The sequence below is a fragment of the Staurois parvus genome, unplaced genomic scaffold, assembly GCF_062004578.1.
Source record: "Staurois parvus isolate SC_StPar_1 unplaced genomic scaffold, SC_StPar_1.0 ptg001886l, whole genome shotgun sequence".
NCBI lineage: Eukaryota > Metazoa > Chordata > Amphibia > Anura > Ranidae > Staurois > Staurois parvus.
In genome coordinates, this window is record NW_028319682.1 from 52,609 (window position 1) to 76,920 (window position 24,312).

General features: G+C 48.3%; 1 protein-coding gene across 3 annotated transcripts in view; it reads left to right on the plus strand.

Annotated features, from left to right (window-relative positions):
* The first annotated feature begins 3,465 nt into the window (after window positions 1–3,465).
* DPY19L3 (dpy-19 like C-mannosyltransferase 3) overlaps window positions 3,466–24,312 on the plus strand; it is a 75,020-nt gene continuing 54,173 nt past the window's right edge. The window contains exons 1-3 of one of the 3 annotated variants that reach the window (XM_089664337.1): window positions 3,466–3,601; window positions 8,321–8,460; window positions 14,973–15,097. In XM_089664337.1, the coding sequence (XP_089520463.1) occupies window positions 8,358–8,460; window positions 14,973–15,097 (228 nt within the window). In that variant the 5' untranslated portion in view covers window positions 3,466–3,601; window positions 8,321–8,357. Of the gene's footprint in view, window positions 3,627–8,320; window positions 8,461–14,972; window positions 15,098–24,312 lie in introns of all 3 variants that reach the window. The other 2 variants (XM_089664336.1, XM_089664338.1) reach the window with 2 other exon arrangements.

Consider the following 24,312-nt stretch of genomic DNA (forward strand, 5'->3'; position numbering starts at 1 on the left):
CCAAAAATTTGCGTTTGCAAAACCGCTACGCAAATACCACCTGACATAAAAAAAATTGCAAAGCCCACCATTTTATTCTTTAGCGCCTCCTCTCTAAAAAAGTAAAAAAATATGTTTGGAGGTTCTAATTTGGTAATTTTTGAGCAAAGAAAACTGAACGCCTACTCAGCGCCTAAATCATGCCTAAGATACGCCTACTTAGCGCATAAATCACGCCTACTCAGCGCCTAAATCATGCCTAAGATACGCCTACTTAGCGCATAAATCACGCCTACTCAATGCCTAAATCACGCTTAAGGTACGCCTACTTAGCGTCTAAATCACACCTACTTAGCACCTAAGGCACTCTTACTCAGCACGTAAATCACGCCTACTTAGCGCCTAAGATACACCTACTCAGCACCTAAATCACGTCTACTTAGCGCCTAAATCATGCCTACTCAGCGCCTAAATCACGCCTAAGGTACGCTTACTTAGTGTCTAAATCACTCCTACTTAGCGCCTAAGGTACTCAGCACGTAAATCACGCCTACTTAGTGCCTAAGCTACACCTACTCAGTGCCTAAATCCTGCCTACTTAGCGCCTAAAGCACGCCTAAGATACGCCTACTTAGCGCCTAATTCACACCTACTCAGTGCCTAAATCACGCCTAAGATACTCCTACTTAGTGCCTAAATCACGCCTACTTAGCGCCTAAATCACGCCTACTCAGCACCTAAATCACGCCTACTCAGCACCTAAATCACGCCTAAGATAAGGCCTACTCAGCACCTAAATCACGCCTAAGATAAGGCCTACTCAGCACCTAAATCACACCTACTTAGCGCCTGAATCACGCCTACTCAGCACCTAAATCACTCCCAAGATGCGCCTACTTAGTGTCTAAATCATGCCTACTTAGGGCCTAAGACACTCCTACTCAGTGCTTAAATCACGCCTACTTAGCGCCTAAGCCACACCTACTCAGTGCCTAAATCACGCCTACTCAGTGCCTAAATCACGCCTACTCAGTGCCTAAATCACGCCTACTTAGCGCCTAAATCACGCCTAAGATACGACTACTCAGCGCCTAAATCACGCCTACTTAGTGCCTAAATCACGCCTACTTAGCGCCTAAGGCACGCCTACTCAGCACCTAAATCTTGCCTAAGATACGCCTACTCAGCGCCTAAATCACGCCTACTTAGCGCCTAAATCACGCCTACTCAGCACCTAAATCACGCCTACTTAGCGCCCAAATCACGCCTACTCAGCACCTAAATCACGCCCAAGATAAGGCCTACTCAGCGTCTAAATCATGCCTACTCAGCACCTAAATCACTCCTAAGATACGCCTACTTAGTGTCTAAATCACGCCTACTCAGCGCCTAAGCCACGCCTACTCAGTGCCTAAATCACGCCTAAGATATGACTACTCAGCGCCTAAATCACGCCTTTATAGCGCCTAAGGTACGCCTACTCAGTGCCTAAATCACGCCTACTTAGCGCCTAAGGCACGCCTACTCAGCACCTAAATCATGCCTAAGATACGCCTACTTAGCACCTAAATCACGCCTACTCAGCGCCTACATCACGCCTAAGATAAAGCCTACTCAGCACCTAAATCACGCCTACTTAGTGCCTAAGCTACACCTACTCAGTGCCTAAATCCTGCCTACTTAGCGCCTAAAGCACGCCTAAGATACGCCTACTTAGCGCCTAATTCACACCTACTCAGTGCCTAAATCACGCCTAAGATACTCCTACTTAGTGCCTAAATCACGCCTACTTAGCGCCTAAATCACGCCTATTCAGCACCTAAATCACGCCTACTCAGCACCTAAATCAAGCCTAAGATAAGGCCTACTCAGCACCTAAATCACGCCTAAGATAAGGCCTACTCAGCACCTAAATCACACCTACTTAGCGCCTGAATCACGCCTACTCAGCACCTAAATCACTCCCAAGATGCGCCTACTTAGTGTCTAAATCATGCCTACTTAGGGCCTAAGACACTCCTACTCAGTGCTTAAATCACGCCTACTTAGCGCCTAAACCACACCTACTCAGTGCCTAAATCACGCCTACTCAGTGCCTAAATCACGCCTACTCAGTGCCTAAATCACGCCTACTTAGCGCCTAAATCACGCCTAAGATACGACTACTCAGCGCCTAAATCACGCCTACTTAGTGCCTAAATCACGCCTACTTAGCGCCTAAGGCACGCCTACTCAGCACCTAAATCTTGCCTAAGATACGCCTACTCAGCGCCTAAATCACGCCTACTTAGCGCCTAAATCACGCCTACTCAGCACCTAAATCACGCCTACTTAGCGCCCAAATCACGCCTACTCAGCACCTAAATCACGCCCAAGATAAGGCCTACTCAGCGTCTAAATCATGCCTACTCAGCACCTAAATCACTCCTAAGATACGCCTACTTAGTGTCTAAATCACGCCTACTCAGCGCCTAAGCCACGCCTACTCAGTGCCTAAATCACGCCTAAGATATGACTACTCAGCGCCTAAATCACGCCTTTATAGCGCCTAAGGTACGCCTACTCAGTGCCTAAATCACGCCTACTTAGCGCCTAAGGCACGCCTACTCAGCACCTAAATCATGCCTAAGATACGCCTACTTAGCACCTAAATCACGCCTACTCAGCGCCTACATCACGCCTAAGATAAAGCCTACTCAGCACCTAAATCACGCCTACTTAGCACCTAAATCACTCCTAAGATACGCCTACTTAGTGTCTAAATCACACCTACTTAGTGCCTAAGACACTCCTACTCAGTGCTTAAACCACACCTACTTAGTGCCTAAATCACGCCTACTTAGTGCCTAAATCACGCCTACTTAGCACCTAAGGTACACCTACTCAGTGCCTAAATCACGCCTACTTAGCGCCTAAATCACGCCTACTCAGTGCCTAAATCACGCCTACTTTACTTAACGCCTAAATCACGCCTACTTGGTGCATCAATTACGTCTAAGGTACGCCTACTCAGCGTCCAAATCACGCCTACTTAGCGCCTTCTCGCCTGCTTGCCATTCACTAGCTCTCTAGCACGTGATGGTTCGCGATCACACACCGACCGCTAGGCCCGCCCCTCTCCTCCACCGCTGTCCCGTTCTCTGTAACGAATGTGAGCGTTGATTTTTCATTCCTGTGTTCCCATTGGCTACCGATAAAATACCGGAGCCTCTCACTGTCCATTAGCCGATATTATTTTTTTATTCCCCAGCCAAGCGCCCTCCCTCTCCCCGGTACACCACACGCTGATTGGTTGAGCCCGTTATTGTTGGGGCGCAGCTGGTGAATTTTTCTGATTGGCCGGGAAAGTTCTTCGCACAGCACCCTGGGAATTGTAGTTTATATGTGCGCCTCTGAGCCGCAGCCGAAGCCAGTGTGAACTACAATCCCCATATCACCCTCTGTGGAGCGCTGGACGCTTCCAGTGGCCGTTTCCCCTCACGGGGGTGGAGTGGACTACTTCAGCTGGATGGGGGGGAGTCATGGCCTAGCTCGGTTGCCAGGGCAACCAGACGGCGCCGCCGACATCAGCTCCCCTTCTCTTCGGGTGGGATTGAGGCGAGGCCGCGGAGACTGGAGCCGGGTAACCCTGGGGAGGTGGATCTGGGGTGAGGATGCTATAGGGGCCATGTAAGGGCAGCCAGGGGCCATTTACTGGGTGACAGGAGGAACGGACCCTCAGGGGCCACAGCTGGCCTCTTGTTACCTATGGTGATCATGTGACTCTTATTTCTAAGGATAAGGTAACCATGGCAACTAGGGGCTCTCCAGATGTTAGGCGAGCACGTTTCAGCATGCACAGGGGTAATGGTAAGGGCCCTCGGGCCACAGCTGGCCTATTGTTACCCATGATCACCGTTGTTTCTAGGGACAGGGTAAACATGGGCAACCAGGGCTCTCCAGCTGTTGGGGGACAAAATGTTTCAGCATGTTCAGGTCTAAGGGGCCATATCTGGGAACATGGGCCCTCAGGGGCCACAGCTGTCCTATTGTTACCTATAATGACCCCTATTTTTAGGGACAAGGCAACCAGCAGCTGCCAGGGGGACAATTATGCCAGAGACGGAAGGACCATTTACTGGGTGACAGGGGAAATGGGCCCTCAGGGGCCACGGCTGGCCTATTGTTATCCATGGCAATCATGTGACCCGTTTCCAGAATCAAGGTAACCATGGCAACCAGGGGCTCCTCCTGGATGTTAGGCGACCACATCTTAGCATGCTCAAGGGTAATGCTAAGGGCCCTTAGGGGCCTTTGTTACCTTCCATGGTGACCCCTATTTCTGGGGACAATATGTATCAGCATTCTCAAAGCTGGGGGGCCATTTACTGGTTGATGAGGGAAATGGTAAGGGTCCTCAGGGGCCACGCCTGTCCCATTGTTACCTCTGGTGACACTTATTTCTAGGGACAAGGTGACAATGGGAAGCCAGGGGCTCTTCGGATGTTAGGTGACCATGTTTCAGCATGCTCAAAGGTAATGGAAAGGGCCCTCAGTGTCCACAGCCACCCCGTTGTTACTCCCCATGGTGACCCTTATTTCGAGGGACAATTCAACCAGATATTAGGGGTCAATATGCTTCAGCGTGCCAGACACTGAGGGGTCATTTACTGGTTGACGAGGGAAATGCTAAGGGCCCTTAGGGGCCACAGCTGTCCCATTGTTTCCTCTGTTGACCCTTATTTCTAGGGACAAGGTGACAATGGGGAACCAGGGGCTCTTCAGATGTTAGAAGATCATGTTTCAGCATGCTCAAAGGTAATGGTAAGGGCTCTTAGGGGCCACAGCCACCCCACTGTTACCCCTGATGGTGACCCTTATTTCCAGGGACAATGCAACCAGATATTAGGGGACAAGAGGCTTCAGCATGCCAGATGCTGAGGGTTCATTTACTGGGCAATGAGGGAAATGGTAAGGGTCCTCAGGGGCCACAGCTCCCCTATTATTCTCTATGGTGATCAGTTGCCCATGGCTACCCTGTCCCTAGAAATAAGGGTCATCTGATCACCGTAGAGAATAATTGGACAGCTGTGGCCCCTTACCATTTCCCGTCACCCAAGAAATGGCCCTTAGGACACAACATGCTTTGGCATGCTAGAGGCTTAACAACTGAGTAGCCCCTGGTTGCCTTGTCCCTACAAATAAAGGTCATCTGATCACCATGGGTAACAGTAGGACAGCTGTGGCCCCTGAGGGCCCTTGTTAATTCCCTACTTACCCATAAAATGGCCCTTCAGCCCCAGCATGCTGAACCATTGTCTCCTAAGAGCTGGAGAGCCCCAAGATGCTCATGGCTGCCTTGTCCCTAGAAATAGGAGTCATATGATACCCATAGGTTACAGCCCCTGAGGGCTCTTACCCCTTCCTTGTCACTCAGAAAATGGCCCCTTACCCAAACATGTTGTCACCTAAGAGCTGGAGAGCCCCAAGATGCTCATGGCTAGCTTTTTCCTAGAAATAGGGGTCACCATGAGTAACAACAGGACAGCGTTGGCCCCTGAGGGCCCCTACCATTTCCCTCATCATCCAGTTAATGGTCATCAAGCCTCCAGCATGTTGAAACATTGTCCCTCAACAGCTGGATAGCTTCTAGTTGCCAACGGTTACTCTGCCCCCCAAAAAAAAGGAAAAAAAAAGCGTCAACTAGAAACTGGAGGCTGTTGAGGGGCCATTTACTGGATGACGAGGGAAATGGTAAGGGCCCTCAGGGTCCACAGCTGTCCAATTGTTAATTATGATCACCCTTCTAGGGACAAGGCAACCATGAGCATATTTGGGCTCTCCAGCTCTTAGGCGACATTTTTTCAGCATGGTCGAGGCTGAAGAGCCATTTTCTGGGTAAATGGGGCAATAATGAGGACCCTCAGGGGCCACTGTTGTTCTCTATGGTGATCAGATGACCCTTATTTCTAGTAACAAGGCAGACAAAGGACAACTTGGGGCTCCTCTGGGGTCCACAGATGTCCTATACTCTACAGTGATCAGATGGCCCCTTTTCTTTTCTAGGGACAAGGTAGCCATGGGCAGCTAGAAGCTCTCCAGCTCTTGGGGACAATGCTTCAACATGCTGGAGGTTGAAGGGCCATTTTCTGGGTAAATGGGGAAATAATGAGGGCCCTCAGGGGCCACTGTTGTTCTCTGTGGTGATCAGATGACCCTTATTTCTAGTAACAAGGCAGACAAAGGACAACTTGGGGCTCCTCTGTTGTTAGGAGACAACATGTTTCAGCAAGCTGGAGTCTCATGAGCCATTTTTTGAGTGACGGGAAATGGTAAGGGGCCCTCAGGGGGCCACAGCTGTCCTATTCTCTACAGTGATCAGATGGCCCCTTTTCATTTCTAGGGACAGGGTAGCCATGGGCACCTAGAAGCTCTCCAGCTCTTGGGGACAATGCTTCAACATGCTGGAGGTTGAAGGGCCATTTTCTGGGTAAGTGGGAAAATAATGAGGGCCCTCAGGGGCCACAGCTGTCCTATTGTTAGCTTTGGTGATCAGATGACCCTTATTTTTGGGGAAAAAGGCAGCCATTAGGAGACAACATGTTTCAGCATTTTTGAGTTACAGGACCTCCAGCATGATCTGCTCCCGATCATGTGACAGCAAGGCACAGGGGTCACATGATCACCAAACCTTTCCACCCCCCACTCCCCCAGGCATTCAGAACTTTTTAAAGGTGAGTGGGGAGGGGTTGAAAACCTTGGTCAGGGTATATTGGCATCTGTGTCCCCCAGCTGGGGAGATTCACTCTCTCACGTTGTCCTCATGACCAGTGTCACCAGAACAGGAATAGGGAGAAAATCTTCCAATGGGGACACTTGTTCAGGTGACTACTAAGAGGGCATTTTCCCGATCTTTGTACAGATTTGCTGTTACTTCCTGTTGTGTCCCCAGGACAGGAAAGAGAAGGAAATCTCACCAATGAAACACAGACAGCAAAAAATAAACTTCTCTAAAACATCCATCCACTTTCAAGTGGCTGTAAACCCTTCCATATACCCAGCAAAGTGACTGGCCTCAGGTGATACACAGAGATGACACAAATCCTCCTACATAAGTTGTACCTGTGTATCTGCAATATTCTTTACAGCCATTCAAAGTCCAGAATTTATAGAGCTTGCTTGAGATTTCAGAAAGCTGGGGGCAGGGAGCTGAAGCTACACTTCGTGACGAGCTGATTGGAGGGAAGGGGCACCCCCCCTCCCCTTTACACAGGTCACAGGAACAGAGCTGAGGCTGTCAATCACAGGCTGTGTGCTGGAACTCCCTCCCCGTCTCGATTTTTCTCTTGGTGTCAGGAAAACTTGTCAGAAGTGACTCATGCAGATAGCAGAGGAAGGAGGCAGCAGACAGGACACTTGGTGAGCTTAACTGAGACAAGTACACTTAGCCTCCTACTTAAGTTGTACCTGTGTATCTGCAGTGCTCTCTACAGCCATTCAAAGTCCAGAATTTATAGAGCTTGCTTGAGCTTTCAGAGAGCTGGGGGCAGGGAGCTGAAGTTACACTCAGTGACAAGAGCTGATTGGAGGGAAGGGACACCCTCCCCTTTACACAGGAACAGAGTTGAGGCTTTCAATCACAGGCTGTGTGCTGGAGCTCTCTCCAATGTCACCATTTTTCTCTTGTTGTCAGAAAAACTTGTCAGTAGTGGCTCATGCAGATAGCAGAGAAAGGAGGCAGCAGACAGAAAGGACACTTGGTGATCTTAACTGAGACAAGTACACTTAGCCTCCTACATAAGTTGTACCTGTGTGTCTGCGGTACTCTCTACAGCCATTCAAAGTCCAGAATTTGTAGAGCTTGCTTGAGCTTTCAAAAAGCTGGGGGCAGCGAGCTGGAGTTACACTCAGTGGCAAGAGCTGATTGGAGGGAAGGGACACCCTCCCCTTTACACAGGTCACAGGAACAGAGCTGCATGTTGGAGCTCCTTCCCCTGTCACCATTTTTTTCTTGGTGTCAGGAAAACTTGCCAGAAGTGACTCATGCAGATAGCAGAGGAAGGAGGCAGCCGACAGACAGGACACTTAGTGCTCTGGATTGAGACAAGTACACACTATAGAGGGATATGCTTTGTTCGTTTTGTATGTCTGAGGTTTTCAATCACTTCAAGCCAGTATGCAGTTAATACGGTCGAACAGATTAGGCAGTATTTGTGAGCCGTCCAAATCCCCGCTGAGATCGGCGATCACTAAAACAGCATCTGTTCGGCACAGAGAAGGAAGAATTCCCCGTCGGTGATCCGCCTGTGTGGCCGATGTTTATTGTGAGGACAGCAGAGCTGATTAAATGTCTCTCTTCCAGGGATCTGCCTGAGGGGTATGTGAGAACGGCCGATACAATGACCACCGTGCGTCAGAGGAAGAGGATGAACGCCTCCGAGCCGAGTCCCCACAACTCACAGGGGCAGAAAGGTTCAAGAGAGAGAGCAAGAGGGATTTCCGGTGGGTGAAGCCATGTTTGTTTATTACTTTTCCACTACCAGTAGAAAACCTGCCATGCTTCTAAGCCGCCAGTGCTAGACTGACTATATCATCAAAACACACGTGCAGCTCTTACCCCACACAAGCGCTTGATTTTAACTCGTTCCCACCCAGACCTTGAGTCCCTTTAACCACCTCCCGTCTGGCTGTTGTGTATAAACGGACAGACGGTGGCAGTGCGGGGGCGGGTGGCACCTTGAGTCCCTTTAACCACCTCCCGTCTGGCTGTTGTGTATAAACGGACAGACGGTGGCAGTGCGGGGGCGGGTGGCTGTTTATAAACGGCCTCCACGCCCCCTGCTTGTGCACGCTCCCTGGAGGCATGCAGCACCGCGATACGGTGCCTGCTGTGTCCTCCGGACACAGTGGAACACCAATCGTCAGACGGGACCCCTGTGCGAGGTCCCGATCATGTGATCACTGATTGGCCAATCAGTGATCACATACAAATTAGTAAGCAACATGTCACTTCTGACATCATTGCTTACTACGTGTGAAATCTGTGAATGATCACAGAGGTCACATGGTACAGGGCTATTCACAACAGCCTTGTACCATGTGACAAGCTGTGACCAACCACAGCTCACACAGTAGTTCTCAATGGCTAGAAGAATGCAGCCGGAGAGGAGAAATGATTGCTTTTCCAGCCTTTATGGGTGTAAAAGCAATTGGTGTATTAAACAAAAAAAAAATCTTCATCACCCCCCCCCCACAAGTAGTACAGTATGTAAAAAAAAACCCAAAAACATATAAAAAATTTAAATAAAAATGTAAAAACTTTTTTTAAAATTTCGAATATTTGCTAATAAACTAATTTGGGTTATTTTATTTTTTTTACTAAAAAGATAACGGAATACATTTTGGCCAAGATTTTTGATGTAATATTATTTATTTGCATACTTTTATAAGAAAAACCTGAGAGCCGCAGGACTACAAGTCCCATCATACCTCTGCAAGTCAGAGCTGTAACTGTCAGTTTTGTAATCTTTGCAATGCCTCATGGGAAATGTAGTTCCACAACAGCTAGAGAGCCGCAGGTTGCCTACCCCTGGCCTAGGCAAATGACGCACAAGGGGAGGGGGCTACATTTTATTACAAAAAAAAAAATAGGAAAAGGAAAAAAGTGCTATCTGTGGAGAGGACTGGAGTAGAGGTGGAGAGGAGGGATCATGTCTTCAAGGGGAAGATCCCCTTTAATGGCTTTGTAATTTATTTTTCATTAAATAGTTTTTACTGGTTTTTTTTTCTGTTTTTTGCATCCTTGCAAAGTCTTCTGTGAACTTCTGAACCTCTTCTTTTCCCTCTCATTTCCGGTTGTTTGGAATAAGCAATGTACATTAGCTGTGATCATGTGCACTGCTCTATGCACACTACACATCCTATAATCCTTCGTGGGAGAGATCAGGACAGGGTGGCTACCTATATACAGCGGGAACAAGACGGTGGCTACATTCCTGTATACAGCGAGCAAGACATTCCTACATACTGCACTCCTACATACAGTGGGACCAGGACAGGGTGGTTATGTTCCTACATACAATGGGACCAAGACAGGGTGGCTACATTCCTACATACAGTGGGACCAAGACAGGGTGGCTACATTCCTACATACAGTGGGACCAAGACAGGGTGGCTACATTCCTACATACAGTGGGACCAAGACAAGGTGGCTACATTCCTACATACAGTGGGACCAAGACAGGGTGGCTACATTACTACATACAGTGGGACCAAGACAGGGTGGTTATGTTCCTACATACAGTGGGACCAAGACAGGGTGGCTATGTTCCTACATACAGTGGGACCAAGACAAGGTGGCTACATTCCTACATACAGTGGGACCAAGACAGGGTGGCTACATTCCTACATACAGTGGGACCAAGACAAGGTGGCTACATTCCTACATACAGTGGGACCAAGGCAGGGTGGCTACATTACTACATACAGTGGGACCAAGACAGGGTGGTTATGTTCCTACATACAGTGGGACCAAGACAGGGTGGCTATGTTCCTACATACAGTGGGACCAAGACAGGGTGGCTATGTTCCTACATACAGTGGGACCAAGACAGGGTGGCTACATTACTATATACAGTGGGACCAAGACAGGGAGGCTACATTCTTATATACAATGGGACCAAGACAGGGAGGCTACGTTCCTACATACAATGGGACCAAGACAGGGTGGCTATGTTCCTACATACAGTGGGACCAAGACTGGGTGGCTACATTACTATATACAGTGGGACCAAGACTGGGTGGCTACATTACTGTATACAATGGGACCATGGAGAACGAATAAAGCCACCCTCTAACAGAAAGTGGAGTCACAGCAGCAAAAAAAGCCATTCAAAGCCCACAGCTACATCACCAACCCCATCTCAAAATACTAATCAGACTGTCTTATTTGCTCCTCCCCAGACCTCCTACTCTCTAGCTTCCATGTCATCTCCTCCCATACTTGCCTCCAGTACTTCTCCAGAGTCTCCCCAGTCCTCTGAAACTCCCTACCCCAATCTTCTACTATGTCTATCTTTAGGTGAGGCCTGGAAACCCACCTCTTCAGGCAAGCTGATCTCACCTCTACCCAACAACTGAATTTTAGTTTCTCAAATAACTTATCCCCTCACAGTTACTACATTTTGTGTCACTTGTCTGTTACTTGCCCCTAACCTTAGATCCCTGGTGCCCAATACGCAGCCCACCAGCACTCAATGTGCGTCTTGAGCTGTGCTGACTGCCTGAAGCGCTGGCAAAGCCCAACATGTTGGGCATCAGAAAGGGAAGGAAAAGCAAACCACAGCGCCTGTGGTTTGTTTTCTGTTTCAGGAGGTCAGGCCGCTTCTCCTGCTGCTTTACTGTTTCCTCTTCATGCTGCAAAGTGGCTAAGCAGCGTGTGAAGCCAGCCAGGGAAGCCGCTACCTGTGCTAGTGCAGTGATGTCTCTGATCACTATATAAATCCTATTCCAAAAGACACCACCCTTAACCTCCCTAGCGGTCTGATGATGTCCGTATTTCTGTGCTCAAAGCGGTACATTTTTTTGCATGGAAATATGTTGTTTTTTTATTGCAGGTCTGTAATTTTTAGGAATAACTCACTGAAATCTGTCTGAACAAGAGTCTAGTAAACATCCCGGGGATAATAAAATTTGAAACCCGAAATCATAAATTATAATTTAATAAATAATCATAAAAAATAATAATATAATAATAATAAATTTAATTCAATAATATAATCAAACCGAAAACACTGAAATGTGAAATAGAGCGCCAAGTTCGCACATCGCTGAGCTCAGTCGCAGAATCGTTTTCAGTGTCTGATGAGGAATTTCCCCCACCAATCATTATCACTCAATTCTGCAAGTGGTTCTGATTTACTATCGCTGTTCTCTAGCCGGTCTAAAACCGCGTCTGACCTAAAGGGACGCTTTTTGGACGCCATGGACGTTTCTCAGTTTCCAGGCAGAAAGAACAGTAAAAATGCAGGCAGGGCGCCGGACAAAGCACTCGGGACACAATGTATGTGAAATGGTTTGATACAGGAATGTTATACAATGTGATTTTAGTGATTTTAGTGAATGTCACTTTTACAATTTTCAAATTCCCCGCCAGTTCCGTCCCCCGTACATCCCGACGTCGCAGGGAACGGAACCCGGAAGACAGATGCCGGCATCGGCTGGAGGACATTGCTGGGGACACTGCGGGGGGGACATCGCGGGAGCGCAGGACAAGGTAAGAGAAGAAGAGATCCCGGAGCAACGCTGCAGTGTATTCCCGAGTGTAGTTTGGGGGGGTTACCGCTTGTGGTGCTGAAACTTTACCCCCAGCTACACTCGGGAATACCGCCAGGGGGGTTAAAGTAAAAATGTCCCCATAATTGTATCACCCCCTCACCTCTCTGTATACTTACTTGAGTCCTATCTTCATTCAGCGCTGTGCTCGTCTGCAGCAGCTCTCTCCTCACAGAGAACAGAGAGGCAGCGGTGGGAGCCATTGACTACTGCTGTCAATCGAATCCGTTGAGCATAGAGTGGCTGGAGGGGCCAAGCCGCATTGTGAATGATGCACACAGCCTGGCTCATGATTGTGGCCGCAGGAGTGCCCCCATAGCAAGCAGAAAGAAGAAAAGGAGCCAAGAGCGCCAGCAGGGGACCCAAGAAGAGGAGGATCAGGGATGCTCTGTGTAATACTATTGCACAGAGCAGGTAAGTATAACATTTATATTTTATGGTGTTGTGTGGGCACTGAAAACAACACAGACACTGAAAACGATTCTGCGACTTGGTGCAATATTTTAAATTTCAGTGTTTTTGGTTTGATTATATTATTGAATTAAATTTATTATTATTATAATATTATTTTTTATGATTATTTATTCAATTATAATTTATGATTTCCTGTTTCAAATTTTATCATCCCCGGGATGTTTACTAGACTCTTGTTCGGACAGATTTCAGTGAGTTGTTCCTAAAATATAATTTGTTTATTTTTTATTTTTTGTCACATATAATTGTAAGTTACATATTATTTATGTCACTTAATATTTGTGTAAATAAGTTTGCACATAGAGATCAGTAAAAGGAATTAGTGTGACACATATATCTAATGCGCCGCTAATTATCACTAATATTAGGAGTGGTATTTTTTGGAATAGGTAAGTATAACATGTTTATTATTTTACAAAAAAAACTTTTACAAACACTTAATTATATTTTTTCATACTCTTGAAATCCTTGTGGTGGCTACAAAAAGATTGAGAAAAAATTAAAAAGATTTTCAACTAAGCAGAAGATTCAAAAAAAGTACATAAATGAGACAAATTCCCCTTACCTGGTTTTGGCTTCTAGCAAACTAGATGAGATGACTTTTCAGAATAATGTAACGAGTCATTTATGTTACATAGTTAGTCTGGCTGAAAAAAGACAAACGTCCATCCTGTTCAACCAATAGAAACAAAAGTTATAATCCTACACCCACAGTTGATCCAGAGGAAGGCAAAAAAACCCAGCAAAGCACGATCCAATTTGTTTCTGCAGGGAAAAAATTCCTTCCTGATCCCCCGAGAGGCAATCGGATATTCCCTGGATCAACATTCCCTATAAATGTTATATCCAGTTACCGTATTTTTCGCTCCATAAGACGCACCTGACCATAAGACGCACCTAGGTTTTAGAGGTGAAAAACAAGAAAAAAAAATATTCTGAACCAATGGACTGCAGACACAGTACAGGGGATGACCAGAGACTGCGGACACAGTACAGGAGATGACCAGAGACTGCGGACACAGTACAGGAGATGACCAGAGACTGCGGACACAGTACAGGAGATGACCAGAGACTGCGGACACAGTACAGTAGATGACCAGAGACTGCGGACACAGTACAGGAGATGACCAGAGACTGCGGACACAGTACAGGGGATGACCAGAGACTGCGGACACAGTACAGGGGATGACCAGAGACTGCGGACACAGTACAGGGGATGACCAGAGACTGCGGACACAGTACAGGGGATGACCAGAGACTGCGGACATAGTACAGGGGATGACCAGAGACTGCGGACATAGTACAGGGGATGACCAGAGACTGCGGACACAGTACAGGGGATGACCAGAGACTGCGGACACAGTACAGGAGATGACCAGAGACTGCGGACACAGTGCAGGAGACGACCAGAGACTGCGGACAGTGCAGGGAATGACCAGAGACTGTGGACAGTGCAGGGAATGACCAGAGACTGCGGACAGTGAAGGGGATGACCAGAGACTGCTGACCTTTGGGGAGAGAGGGGGAGCGGGTACCTGAATTTGACAGGTACCCGCTCCCACTTCCGCGGAGTTGCCTTCCCTCTTCCTCCCGGGCCGGCTTCTGTGCCAGCCGGGTGCCCACTGCGCAGGTGCGAGAAGCGCTTCGCTTTGTGAATGGCCCGGCGCCTTCTGGGACCTGTCATGTGTCCCAGAAGACACCGGATCATTCACAAAGTGCAGCACATGCGCAGTGGTCACCCGGCTGTCACAGAAGCCAGCGCGGGAAGACTGTGCAGCGCTGGAGCGAGGAACAGGTAAGGCCTTGCAGGAGACAACAGCTGAGCGGCCGGCCCGGTATTCTGACATGGTGGCCGCAAAAATACCGGACCGGCCGCTTTATATTCGCTCTATAAGACGCACTGACATTTTCCCCCCTTTTTGGGGGGGAAAAAAGTGCGTCTTATGGTGCGAAAAATACGGTATATTCTGTGTATCCAAGAAAGAATCCAGGACTTTCCTACAGCAATCCACTGAGCTGGCCACAACCAACTCTTGAGGGAGTCTATTCCACATTTTCACAGCTCTTACTGCGAAGAAACCTTTCCGCGTTTTTGGAGATTACATTTCTTTTCCTCCAGAAGTAAAGAGCGCCCCCTTGTCCTCTGTGATGACCTTGTGATGTTGTTGCTATTGATGGAAGTGATCACTTCTCCTTCTTGTTTTCAGCAGGTGCCACATGGAATATACTCTGTTACTTCGTTGGCGGGATGCTGGCTTTTTTCCTGGGACTGCTTGCTGCATATTATGTTGCCACCCTCCATGAGAATGACTTGTGGTTCTCCAATATTAAGGTACATTTACACTTGTGTAGAAAGGATTGGTCGAGCACTGTCATGTGGGACGTACCCAGACAATAGATGCAGAACTCCTGTGTAGGTCGGGACTATTTATTCCTGCTAAGAACCAATTAAAGAAGAACTAAACCTTTAAATGGAACTATTAGTCCTCACGCACACGGGACGTTTTTACAGCGGCTGTTTTTGGCTTTTGACTTTTTTTTTCTACAGCCAGTAAACCCCCCAGCATGTTAATGTGTCCATACACAGATAGATTGTAATCAACGTTTTTTTTTATCAGGGACGTTTTTTGGTTGGGAAAAAACCCAGAACTAGAGGGTTTCTTTTTTAGTTGTAAAAACGCTCTAACGCTGAAAAACACTGCAATTTTTTTTTTTTAAACTGCTAAAAACCGCAAACGCGGGAAAACGCCGCTAAATACTAATGCAAAAATGCTAAAAAAGCTGAAAAGCTCCCGTTTTTAACGTGACTTTACACAGCTTACGCTACCAGCGTTATCAAAACGTCCCGTGTGCGTGAGGACTTGCTGTCACCAGGGCTGCATCAACACCCGTACCGGTGTTAGTATTGTTCTGGATCTTCTCCCCCCTCTTTTTTTTTTTCATTTTTTTATTTTTTTTTGTAGGTGCGAAAAATAACAAAACTGTAAGTGAACACAAAAAGTGCACTTAGGGGTGTGGTTTAGTCCCCCCCTCTGACGGGATAGGACCTCTATCCTGGTACAAGGCTCCTCATAGGGACTGAGGTTTCCACATGGTCCACCTAGTCAAAAGACCTGACAGACCCCTTTCCTTGTGGCTACCTGAAGCTGACCACCAAGTACTAGGCCTCCGGGGGAAAGGGAGGAGGAAGGGAGAGAGCAAATATGCAAATTAGATACAATGCTCTCTCTGAGTTTAAATAGTATGGTCCAAAATCATCACTATTGATGGAAGCGGGTATGGTGGGAGGGGTGATCCACTATGATCAATGTGTGTCCAACCCAACAAACTGAGCGGGCATCTTGGAAAAAGTAGGGGTTTTCTGGGTGGGAAATGTGTATGACAAATTTGCATATTTGAGGGCTGAGCCAAGGACAGTATGCAAATTAGTATGCAAAAACACTCTCCCTAAGGTGCAATTGGATCAGAACACTCTTATGTGCAACAACAAGGAACGGCGTATGCAAATTAGTATGCCCATAGTCCTTTGCAATTGGATCAGAACACTCTCCATAATGTGTAACAACAACAAAAAGAATATTCTTTTCTCCCTCATTATACTCACTTTCATTTATGTGTGTGTGTGTTTTTTTTTTTCTCACGGATGGTAGGATGTGGGTCCTCAGGTCTGCCCTGAAGTCTAGGAGGAGGATGTGTGACCTCTTGGTTCCTTCCTCCCCTGTTCCTGTCTTTGGGGGAGCCTCCTGAGTCAAAGCAAGAGTTTTTCAATCAACAGAGTTCATGTTCCCTGCTGATTTGGAGAGCTCTGACTTGGACCTCTGAAGAGAGACCACTGCTTGTACACTGAGAGCAAGGAGCCTTCTCAGCAGCGCTGTAAATAAATGGGTTTGCAACTATATGCGATGTTCCTGCAAGCACAATGTAATACAGCAGATGCTTCACTGGAAGTCCAGTCTACTACTAACTACGTTTATTCCCCCCCGTTCTAAGCCTATTCTATCTGTTTGATCCTCACTTCTCTGATCTTCCCCTTCTTCCAGTGTCGCCCTCTTATCTCCTGATAAGACATATTGTGTGGAGATACTCTGCACATGCTCAGTGTGTATTGCTTTTTTTTTTGGGAGACTGCATGTGATTAGCACTGTCCAGACAGAGGTCAGAGGTTTGCATCCTCCTAGAGCAGAAAGAAAATTCTTACAAGCTTTAACTAATGCTCTGCTGGACACTGATAGAAGTCACAAAACTGCTATATACTGCTGATGAGCAAAGGTACTTAGATATAGTATATGCAGGGTCCGGGGAGAGCGGATATAGTGAATGCGGGGTCCGGGGAGAGCAGATATAGTGAATGCGGGGTCCGGGGAGAGCGGATATAGTGAATGCGGGGTCCGGGGAGAGCGGATATAGTGAATGCGGGGTCCGGGGAGAGCGGATATAGTGAATGCGGAGTCCGGGGAAAGCGGATATAGTGAATGCGGGGTCCGGGGAGAGCGGATATAGTGAATGCAGAGTCCGGGGAAAGCGGATATAGTGAATGCGGGGTCCGGGGAGAGCGGATATAGTGAATGCGGGGTCCGGGGAGAGCGGATATAGTGAATGCGGGGTCTGGGGAGAGCGGATATAGTGAATGCGGGGTCTGGGGAGAGCGGATATAGTGAATGCGGGGTCCGGGGAGAGCGGATATAGTGAATGCGGGGTCCGGGGAGAGCGGATATAATGAATACTGGGTCCGGGGAGAGCGGATATAGTGAATGCGGGGTCCGGGGAGAGCGGATATAGTGAATGCGGGGTCCGGGGAGAGCGGATATAGTGAATGCGGGGTCCGGGGAGAGCGGATATAGTGAATGCGGGGTCCGGGGAGAGCGGATATAGTGAATGCGGGGTCCGGGGAGAGCGGATATAGTGAATGCGGGGTCCGGGGAGAGCGGATATAGTGAATGCGGGGTCCGGGGAGAGCGGATATAGTGAATGCGGGGTCCGGGGAGAGCGGATATAGTGAATGCGGGGTCCGGGGAGAGCGGATATAGTGAATGCGGGGTCCGGGGAGAGCGGATATAGTGAATGCGGGGTCCGGGGAGAGCGGATATAGTGAATGCGGGGTCCGGGGAGAGCGGATATAGTAAATGCGGGGTCCGGGGAGAGCGGATATAGTGAATGCGGGGTCCGGGGAGAGCGGATATAGTGAATGCGGGGTCCGGGGAGAGCGGATATAGTGAATGCGGGGTCCGGGGAGAGCGGATATAGTGAATGCGGGGTCCGGGGGGAGCGGATATAGTGAATGCGGGGTCCGGGGAGAGCGGATATAGTGAATGCGGGGTCCGGGGAGAGCGGATATAGTGAATGCGGGGTCCTGGGAGAGCGGATATAGTGAATGCGGGGTCCAGGGAGAGCGGATATAGTGAATGCAGGGTCCGGGGGGAGAAGATATAGTGAATGCGGGGTCCGGGGAGAGCGGATATAGTGAATGCGGGATCCGGGGAGAGCGGATATAGTGAATGCGGGATCCGGGGAGAGCGGATATAGTGAATGCGGGGTCCGGGGAGAGCGGATATAGTGAATGCGGGGTCCGGGGAGAGCGGATATAGTGAATGCGGGATCCGGGGAGAGCGGATATAGTGAATGCGGGGTCCGGGGGGAGCAGATATAGTGAATGCAGGGTCTGGGGAGAGCAGATATAGTGAATGCGGGGTCCGGGGAGAGCGGATATAGTGAATGCAGGGTCCGGGGAGAGCGGATATAGTGAATGCGGGGTCCAGGGGGGAGCAGATATAGTGAATGCAGGGTCAGCTTGGTGTTTGGCAGCTCAATATAAAGTCACATTTTAGGGCATTCCTGTGGCTGAAATTGAAAATGATTTTATGATTTTAAAGAAATTGCCTAAGTGGATTAAAGTGGGTTTTCTATATCCTTGCAGAGTTCTTCTTTAAGATCTATAGCGCACCCATCTGTTAATAGAAATGGGAATTGCCATTTGTGCTGATGAAGCACCTGACTCACTCTCCACCTGTCCTCATACATTTTCTCCACACATCATTTTAAGGACAGCTTTCCCAGCACTCGGCTGAATGTGCCCTGGAGCCATATCATGCTGTGCTTTATTAATAACCTGGTACCTCTTCCAGGTGAATTCTTTTCTTTCATTGATTTTAGGTGTAATGAAGGCTTTATAAATTTCCAATTAAAACTGTTTAATCTGCGTTTACCTCCCTCCTCCGTATTACCACGCTTTTACCTCCCTCCTCCTTATTACCATGCTAATGATATATTTAAATGAATCCTTTCCGTTTTCATTCCATAACTTCACTGGGTCTCTGTGCTTCTCTACCACCTTGAAGACCAGGCCTTTTCTGGCACTTTTTTTTACAAGAAAAAAACTACCAAACATTATATGTTTTTTTTTGTGGAGACCCTAGAGAATCGTTGCAATTGTTTATTTGCACAGTGGTTTTTAAAATGCAACACTTTAATGAATAAAAATCAAAACACAATATATAACCCAATTCTTTTGTAAAATATGAAAGACGATGTGACGCCAAGTAAGTAGATACCTAACATGTCGTGCTTTTTAAATTGCGTACTCTCGTGGAATGGCGACTAACTGCAATACTCAGAGGTGTAGCTAGGGGGCAGGGGGGTACATATGTACCTGGGCGCTAAGGTACAGGGGCGCCAAAATGAGGCTTACAACCAGGGGCATATTTGCCGCAAGGAAAACAAGGCATTTGCCTAGGGCGGCACTTTATGGGGGGGGTGGCGCAGTGCTGATATATCCCCCTCCTTACAGAAGGAAGGGACACTTAGTACAGTAGCGGGCTGCTGTGTCTTACCTGGCTCCGTGTTCCAGTCCCACGACGATCCAGTCCAGGAGTCGCTGCTGGAGGAGGGGTAGAGAGGTCCGCAGGTCCAGTGTCTTCTTTTCCCTGGACGCAATGTGTGGGCGGGATGACATGCCACCCCTGTCATCTGGCCACACCCTCGGGATCACTGGACAGCCTATGGCAGCTTGTACCTCCCTCTGCAAGCTCTGCCTCCACCACTGATTGGGCGCCAGAACTGTAGTTCAGGAAAGGCACACAGGCGGTCAATCACCTGAGAGGAGGCGGAGCTTGTAGAGGAGGAGCCAAGCGGCGGAAGATTGAGTGAGGGAGCTGCCGGAGCAAGTGAAGAAGACAGTTGACCGGTAAGTGTGCCGTGCAGATGGTGCTGCTGCAACCAGGTATGCTGGCTGTGAATGGGAGAGGGAAGGAGCCTAGGCTGGAGCAGGGGTCAGCAAGGTAAGTGTCATTGGTGTCAGTGGGAGGAATAGTGCCCCATCATTGGTGTCAGTGGGAGGAATAGTGCCCCATCATTGGTGTCAGTGGGAGGAATAGTGCCCCATCATTGGTGTCAGTGGGAGGAATAGTGCCCCATCATTGGTGTCAGTGGGAGGAATAGTGCCCCATCATTGGTATCAGTGGGAGGAATGAATAATGTCCCATCATTGGTATCAGTGGGAGGAATAGTGCCCCATCATTGGTGTCAGTGGGAGGAATAGTGCCCCATCATTGGTGTCAGTGGGAGGAATAGTGCCCCATCATTGGTGTCAGTGGGAGGAATAGTGCCCCATCATTGGTGTCAGTGGGAGGAATAGTGCCCCATCATTGGTGTCAGTGGGAGGAATAGTGCCCCATCATTGGTGTCAGTGGGAGGAATAGTGCCCCATCATTGGTGTCAGTGGGAGGAATAGTGCCCCATCATTGGTATCAGTGGGAGGAATAGTGCTCCATCATTGGTATCAGTGGGAGGAATAGTGCCCCATCATTGGTATCAGTGGGAGGAATAGTGCCCCATCATTGGTGTCAGTGGGAGGAATAGTGCCTCATCATTGGTATCAGTAGGAGGAATAGTGCCCCATCATTGGTATCAGTGGGAGGAATAGTGCCCCATCATTGGTGTCAGTGGGAGGAATAGCGCCCCATCATTGGTATCAGTGGGAGGAATAGTGCCCCATCATTGGTATCAGTGGGAGGAATAGTGCCCCATCATTGGTATCAGTGGGAGGAATAGTGCCCCATCATTGGTATCAGTGGGAGGAATAGTGCACCATCATTGGTGTCAGTGGGAGGAATAGTGCCCCATCATTGGTATCCGTGAGGAATAGTGCTCCATCATTGGTGTCAGTGGGAGGAATAGTGCTCCATCATTGGTATCAGTGGGAGGAATAGTGCCCCATCATTGGTGTCAGTGGGAGGAATAGTGCCCCATCATTGGTGTCAGTGGGAGGAATAGTGCCCCATCATTGGTGTCAGTGGGAGGAATAGTGCCCCATCATTAGTATCACTGGGAGGAATAGTGCCCCATCATTGGTATCAGTGGGAGGAATAGTGCCCCATCATTGGTATCAGTGGGAGGAATAGTGCCCCATCATTGGTGTCAGTGGGAGGAATAGTGCCCCATCATTGGTGTCAGTGGGAGGAATAGTGCCCCATCATTGGTGTCACTGATGTAAACGGGGCTAGGGCGCCACTTTTATAGTTCGTCCCCGGGTGCAAATATCCTAGCTACACCTCTGGCGATACTTAAAAATCTCCATAGAAGATACTTTAAAATTCTTTTACAGATTACCTGTTTAGAGTTACAGATGCGGTCTAGTGCCAGAATTATTGCTCTTGCTCTAACATTCGTGGTGATATCTCCCATGTGTGGTGTTACATATGCGTTTGCTTCTGCGCGTGAGCATGGAGGGGGTGGGCGCTTAAATTTTTTAATTTTTTTATTTTTACACTGTCCATTTAAATTGGGTTTTTTTCATCACTATTATTTCTATCACAAAGAATGTAAACATTTCTTGTAATAGAAATAAGGGATGACAGGTCCTCCTTATGGAGACATCTGGGGTCTCCGCTATCTTTAAAATCAAAATATAAAAAAAAATAAACATTTTTTATTTTTTGCTTAAAATAAAAGAAGACATGAAAGTAAAAATCCTTGAGCCTTTCCAATCACTTTAAAATAATCCAATCACTGAGATCTCATATTATTTCCCAGGTAAAGCGATATGAATAACGTCCTATAAAGTGCCACCTGAGCGGATCTCACATCTTGTGCTGTCATTGGAATAGTTAAGGAAATGGCTCCATCTAGCGGCTGGTTTGGTAACCCAGAGAATGCCGTCGTCTTGTATAGCAAGGATACAACATACAATTTTTTCCTTACACCTTATGAATACGGAGCTATAAGGCAAGCCATAGACGATGCAATTATCTTTCCTGCAGCAGGAAAGAAAATCGCTTGATTCCCCCTCTCAGCACAGTCAGTTTCGATGGGAGAATCCCTCCTGCAGCGCTATTGCGTTCCAATTATCACTTCTGGTGGTTATAGCCGCCAACAGTAATCACATGCAAAAAGTCCGACCATCCAGTTCTATTGAAGTTGACCAATCGATTGGATTCAGTACAACCAGCCTGTCCATAGATGGGTTGAATCTCAGCCAGTCCCTGCTTAACCAGCTGAGATTTGATCCATCTATGGCCAGCTTTAGTCTCATAGGAAAAGCAAAAACTGTCGCTGCCACAATGATTCTTCTATATAGCATGCTGGCGGGGGGGGGGGAAGGCTTTTCTACTCTGTGGCTGCGGCTGCTTTAGAAAGAAAACCAACTGAAAGATTTTGCACACCTTTTGTTTTGATGCTCCGGGAATATATGTAGCTGATTTAACCACTTACCTACCGGACACTTTCACCCCCTTCCTGTCCGGACACTTTCCCCCCCTTCCAGTCCGGACACTTTTACCCCCTTCCTGTCCGGACAATTTCCCCGCCTTCCAGTCCGGGCACTCCCCCCCCCCCCCCCTTCCAGTCCGGACACTTTCCCCCCCTTCCTGTCCGGACACTTTCCCCCCCTTCCAGTCCGGACACTTTCACCCCCTTCCAGTCCGGACACTTTCACCCCCTTCCAGTCCGGACACTTTCACCCCCTTCCAGTCCGGACACTTTCACCCCCTTCCAGTCCGGACACTTTCCCCCCCTTCCAGTCCGGACACTTTCACCCCCTTCCAGTCCGGACACTTTTCCCCCCTTCCAGTCCGGACACTTTCACCCCCCTTCCAGTCCGGACACTTTCACCCCCTTCCAGTCCGGACGCTTTCCCCCCCTTCCAGTCCGGACGCTTTCCCCCCCTTCCAGTCCGGACGCTTTCCCCCCCTTCCAGTCCGGACGCTTTCCCCGCCTTCCAGTCCGGACACTTTCCCCGCCTTCCAGTCCGGACACTTTCCCCCCCTTCCAGTCCGGACACTTTCCCCCCCTTCCAGTCCGGACACTTTCACCCCCTTCCAGTCCGGACACTTTCACCCCCTTCCAGTCCGGACACTTTCACCCCCTTCCAGTCCGGACACTTTCACCCCCTTCCTGTCCAGGCCAATTTTCAGCTTTCAGCGCTGTCACACTTTGAATGACAATTGCGCGGTCATGCTACACTGTACCCATATGAAATTGTTAGCATTTTTTTGAGACAAATAAAGCTTTATTTTGGTGGTATTTAATCACCGCTGGGATTTTTTTATTTTTCGATAAACCGAAATCAACTGACAATTTTGAAAAAAAAAAAGATTTTTTTCTTAGTTTCTGTTATAAAATGTTGTAAATTAGTAATTTTTCTCCTTCACTGATGTAATGAGGCTGCAGTGATGGGCACTGATTGGCTGCACTAATGGGCACTGATGAGGAAGCACTGGAAGGTGGCACTGATGGGCATTGACAGGCATCACTGGTGAGTATTCACAGACATCACTGATGGGCACTGAAAGACAGTACTCATATATCGCACTGATAGGTGGCACTGATAGGCAGCACTAATGGGCACTGATAGGCGGCACTGACTGGTACTGATAGGTGGTACTGACTGGAACTGTTAGGCGGCACTGACTGATACTGACAGCTCGTGAGTAGAGAAATGCATATAACTGGCATTTCCTTATTTACTTGCGGTCAGCTGTGATTGGACATAGCTGATCACATGACAGAGCCAACGTCATTGGCTCTTTCCACTGAACGGTAATGAGCAGGGGAGGATCAGCAAAGCTTTAGGACCGGAGCAGGAGAAACTAGCAGATGTCACACGTGGTGGGCAGCATGGGAGCAGTATAGCGGGAGGCAAACGGTGGGATCAGCAGACCAGAGGATCAGAAGATCTGGGGGTTACCACTAAGCAGGGGATCAGCAGAGCTGGGGGTTACTACTGAGTGAGGCATCAGCAGAACTGAGGGTACTACTGAGCAGGGAAATTTACGGACTAAGGGTGCTAACAAGCTGGGGATCTGCTGAACAAGGCTACTGATGAGCTAGGGATCTGCTGAACAAGGGTGCAAAAGAGCTGGGGATCTGCTGAGCAGGGGTACTGATGAGCTGGGGATCTGCTGAACAAGGGTACTGATGAGCTGGGGATCTGCTGAGCAGGGGTAATAATGAGCTGGGGAACTGCTGAACAAGAGTACTAATGAGCTGGGGATCTGCTGAGCAGGGGTACTAATGAGCTGGGGATCTGCTGAGCAGGGGTACTGATGAGCTGGG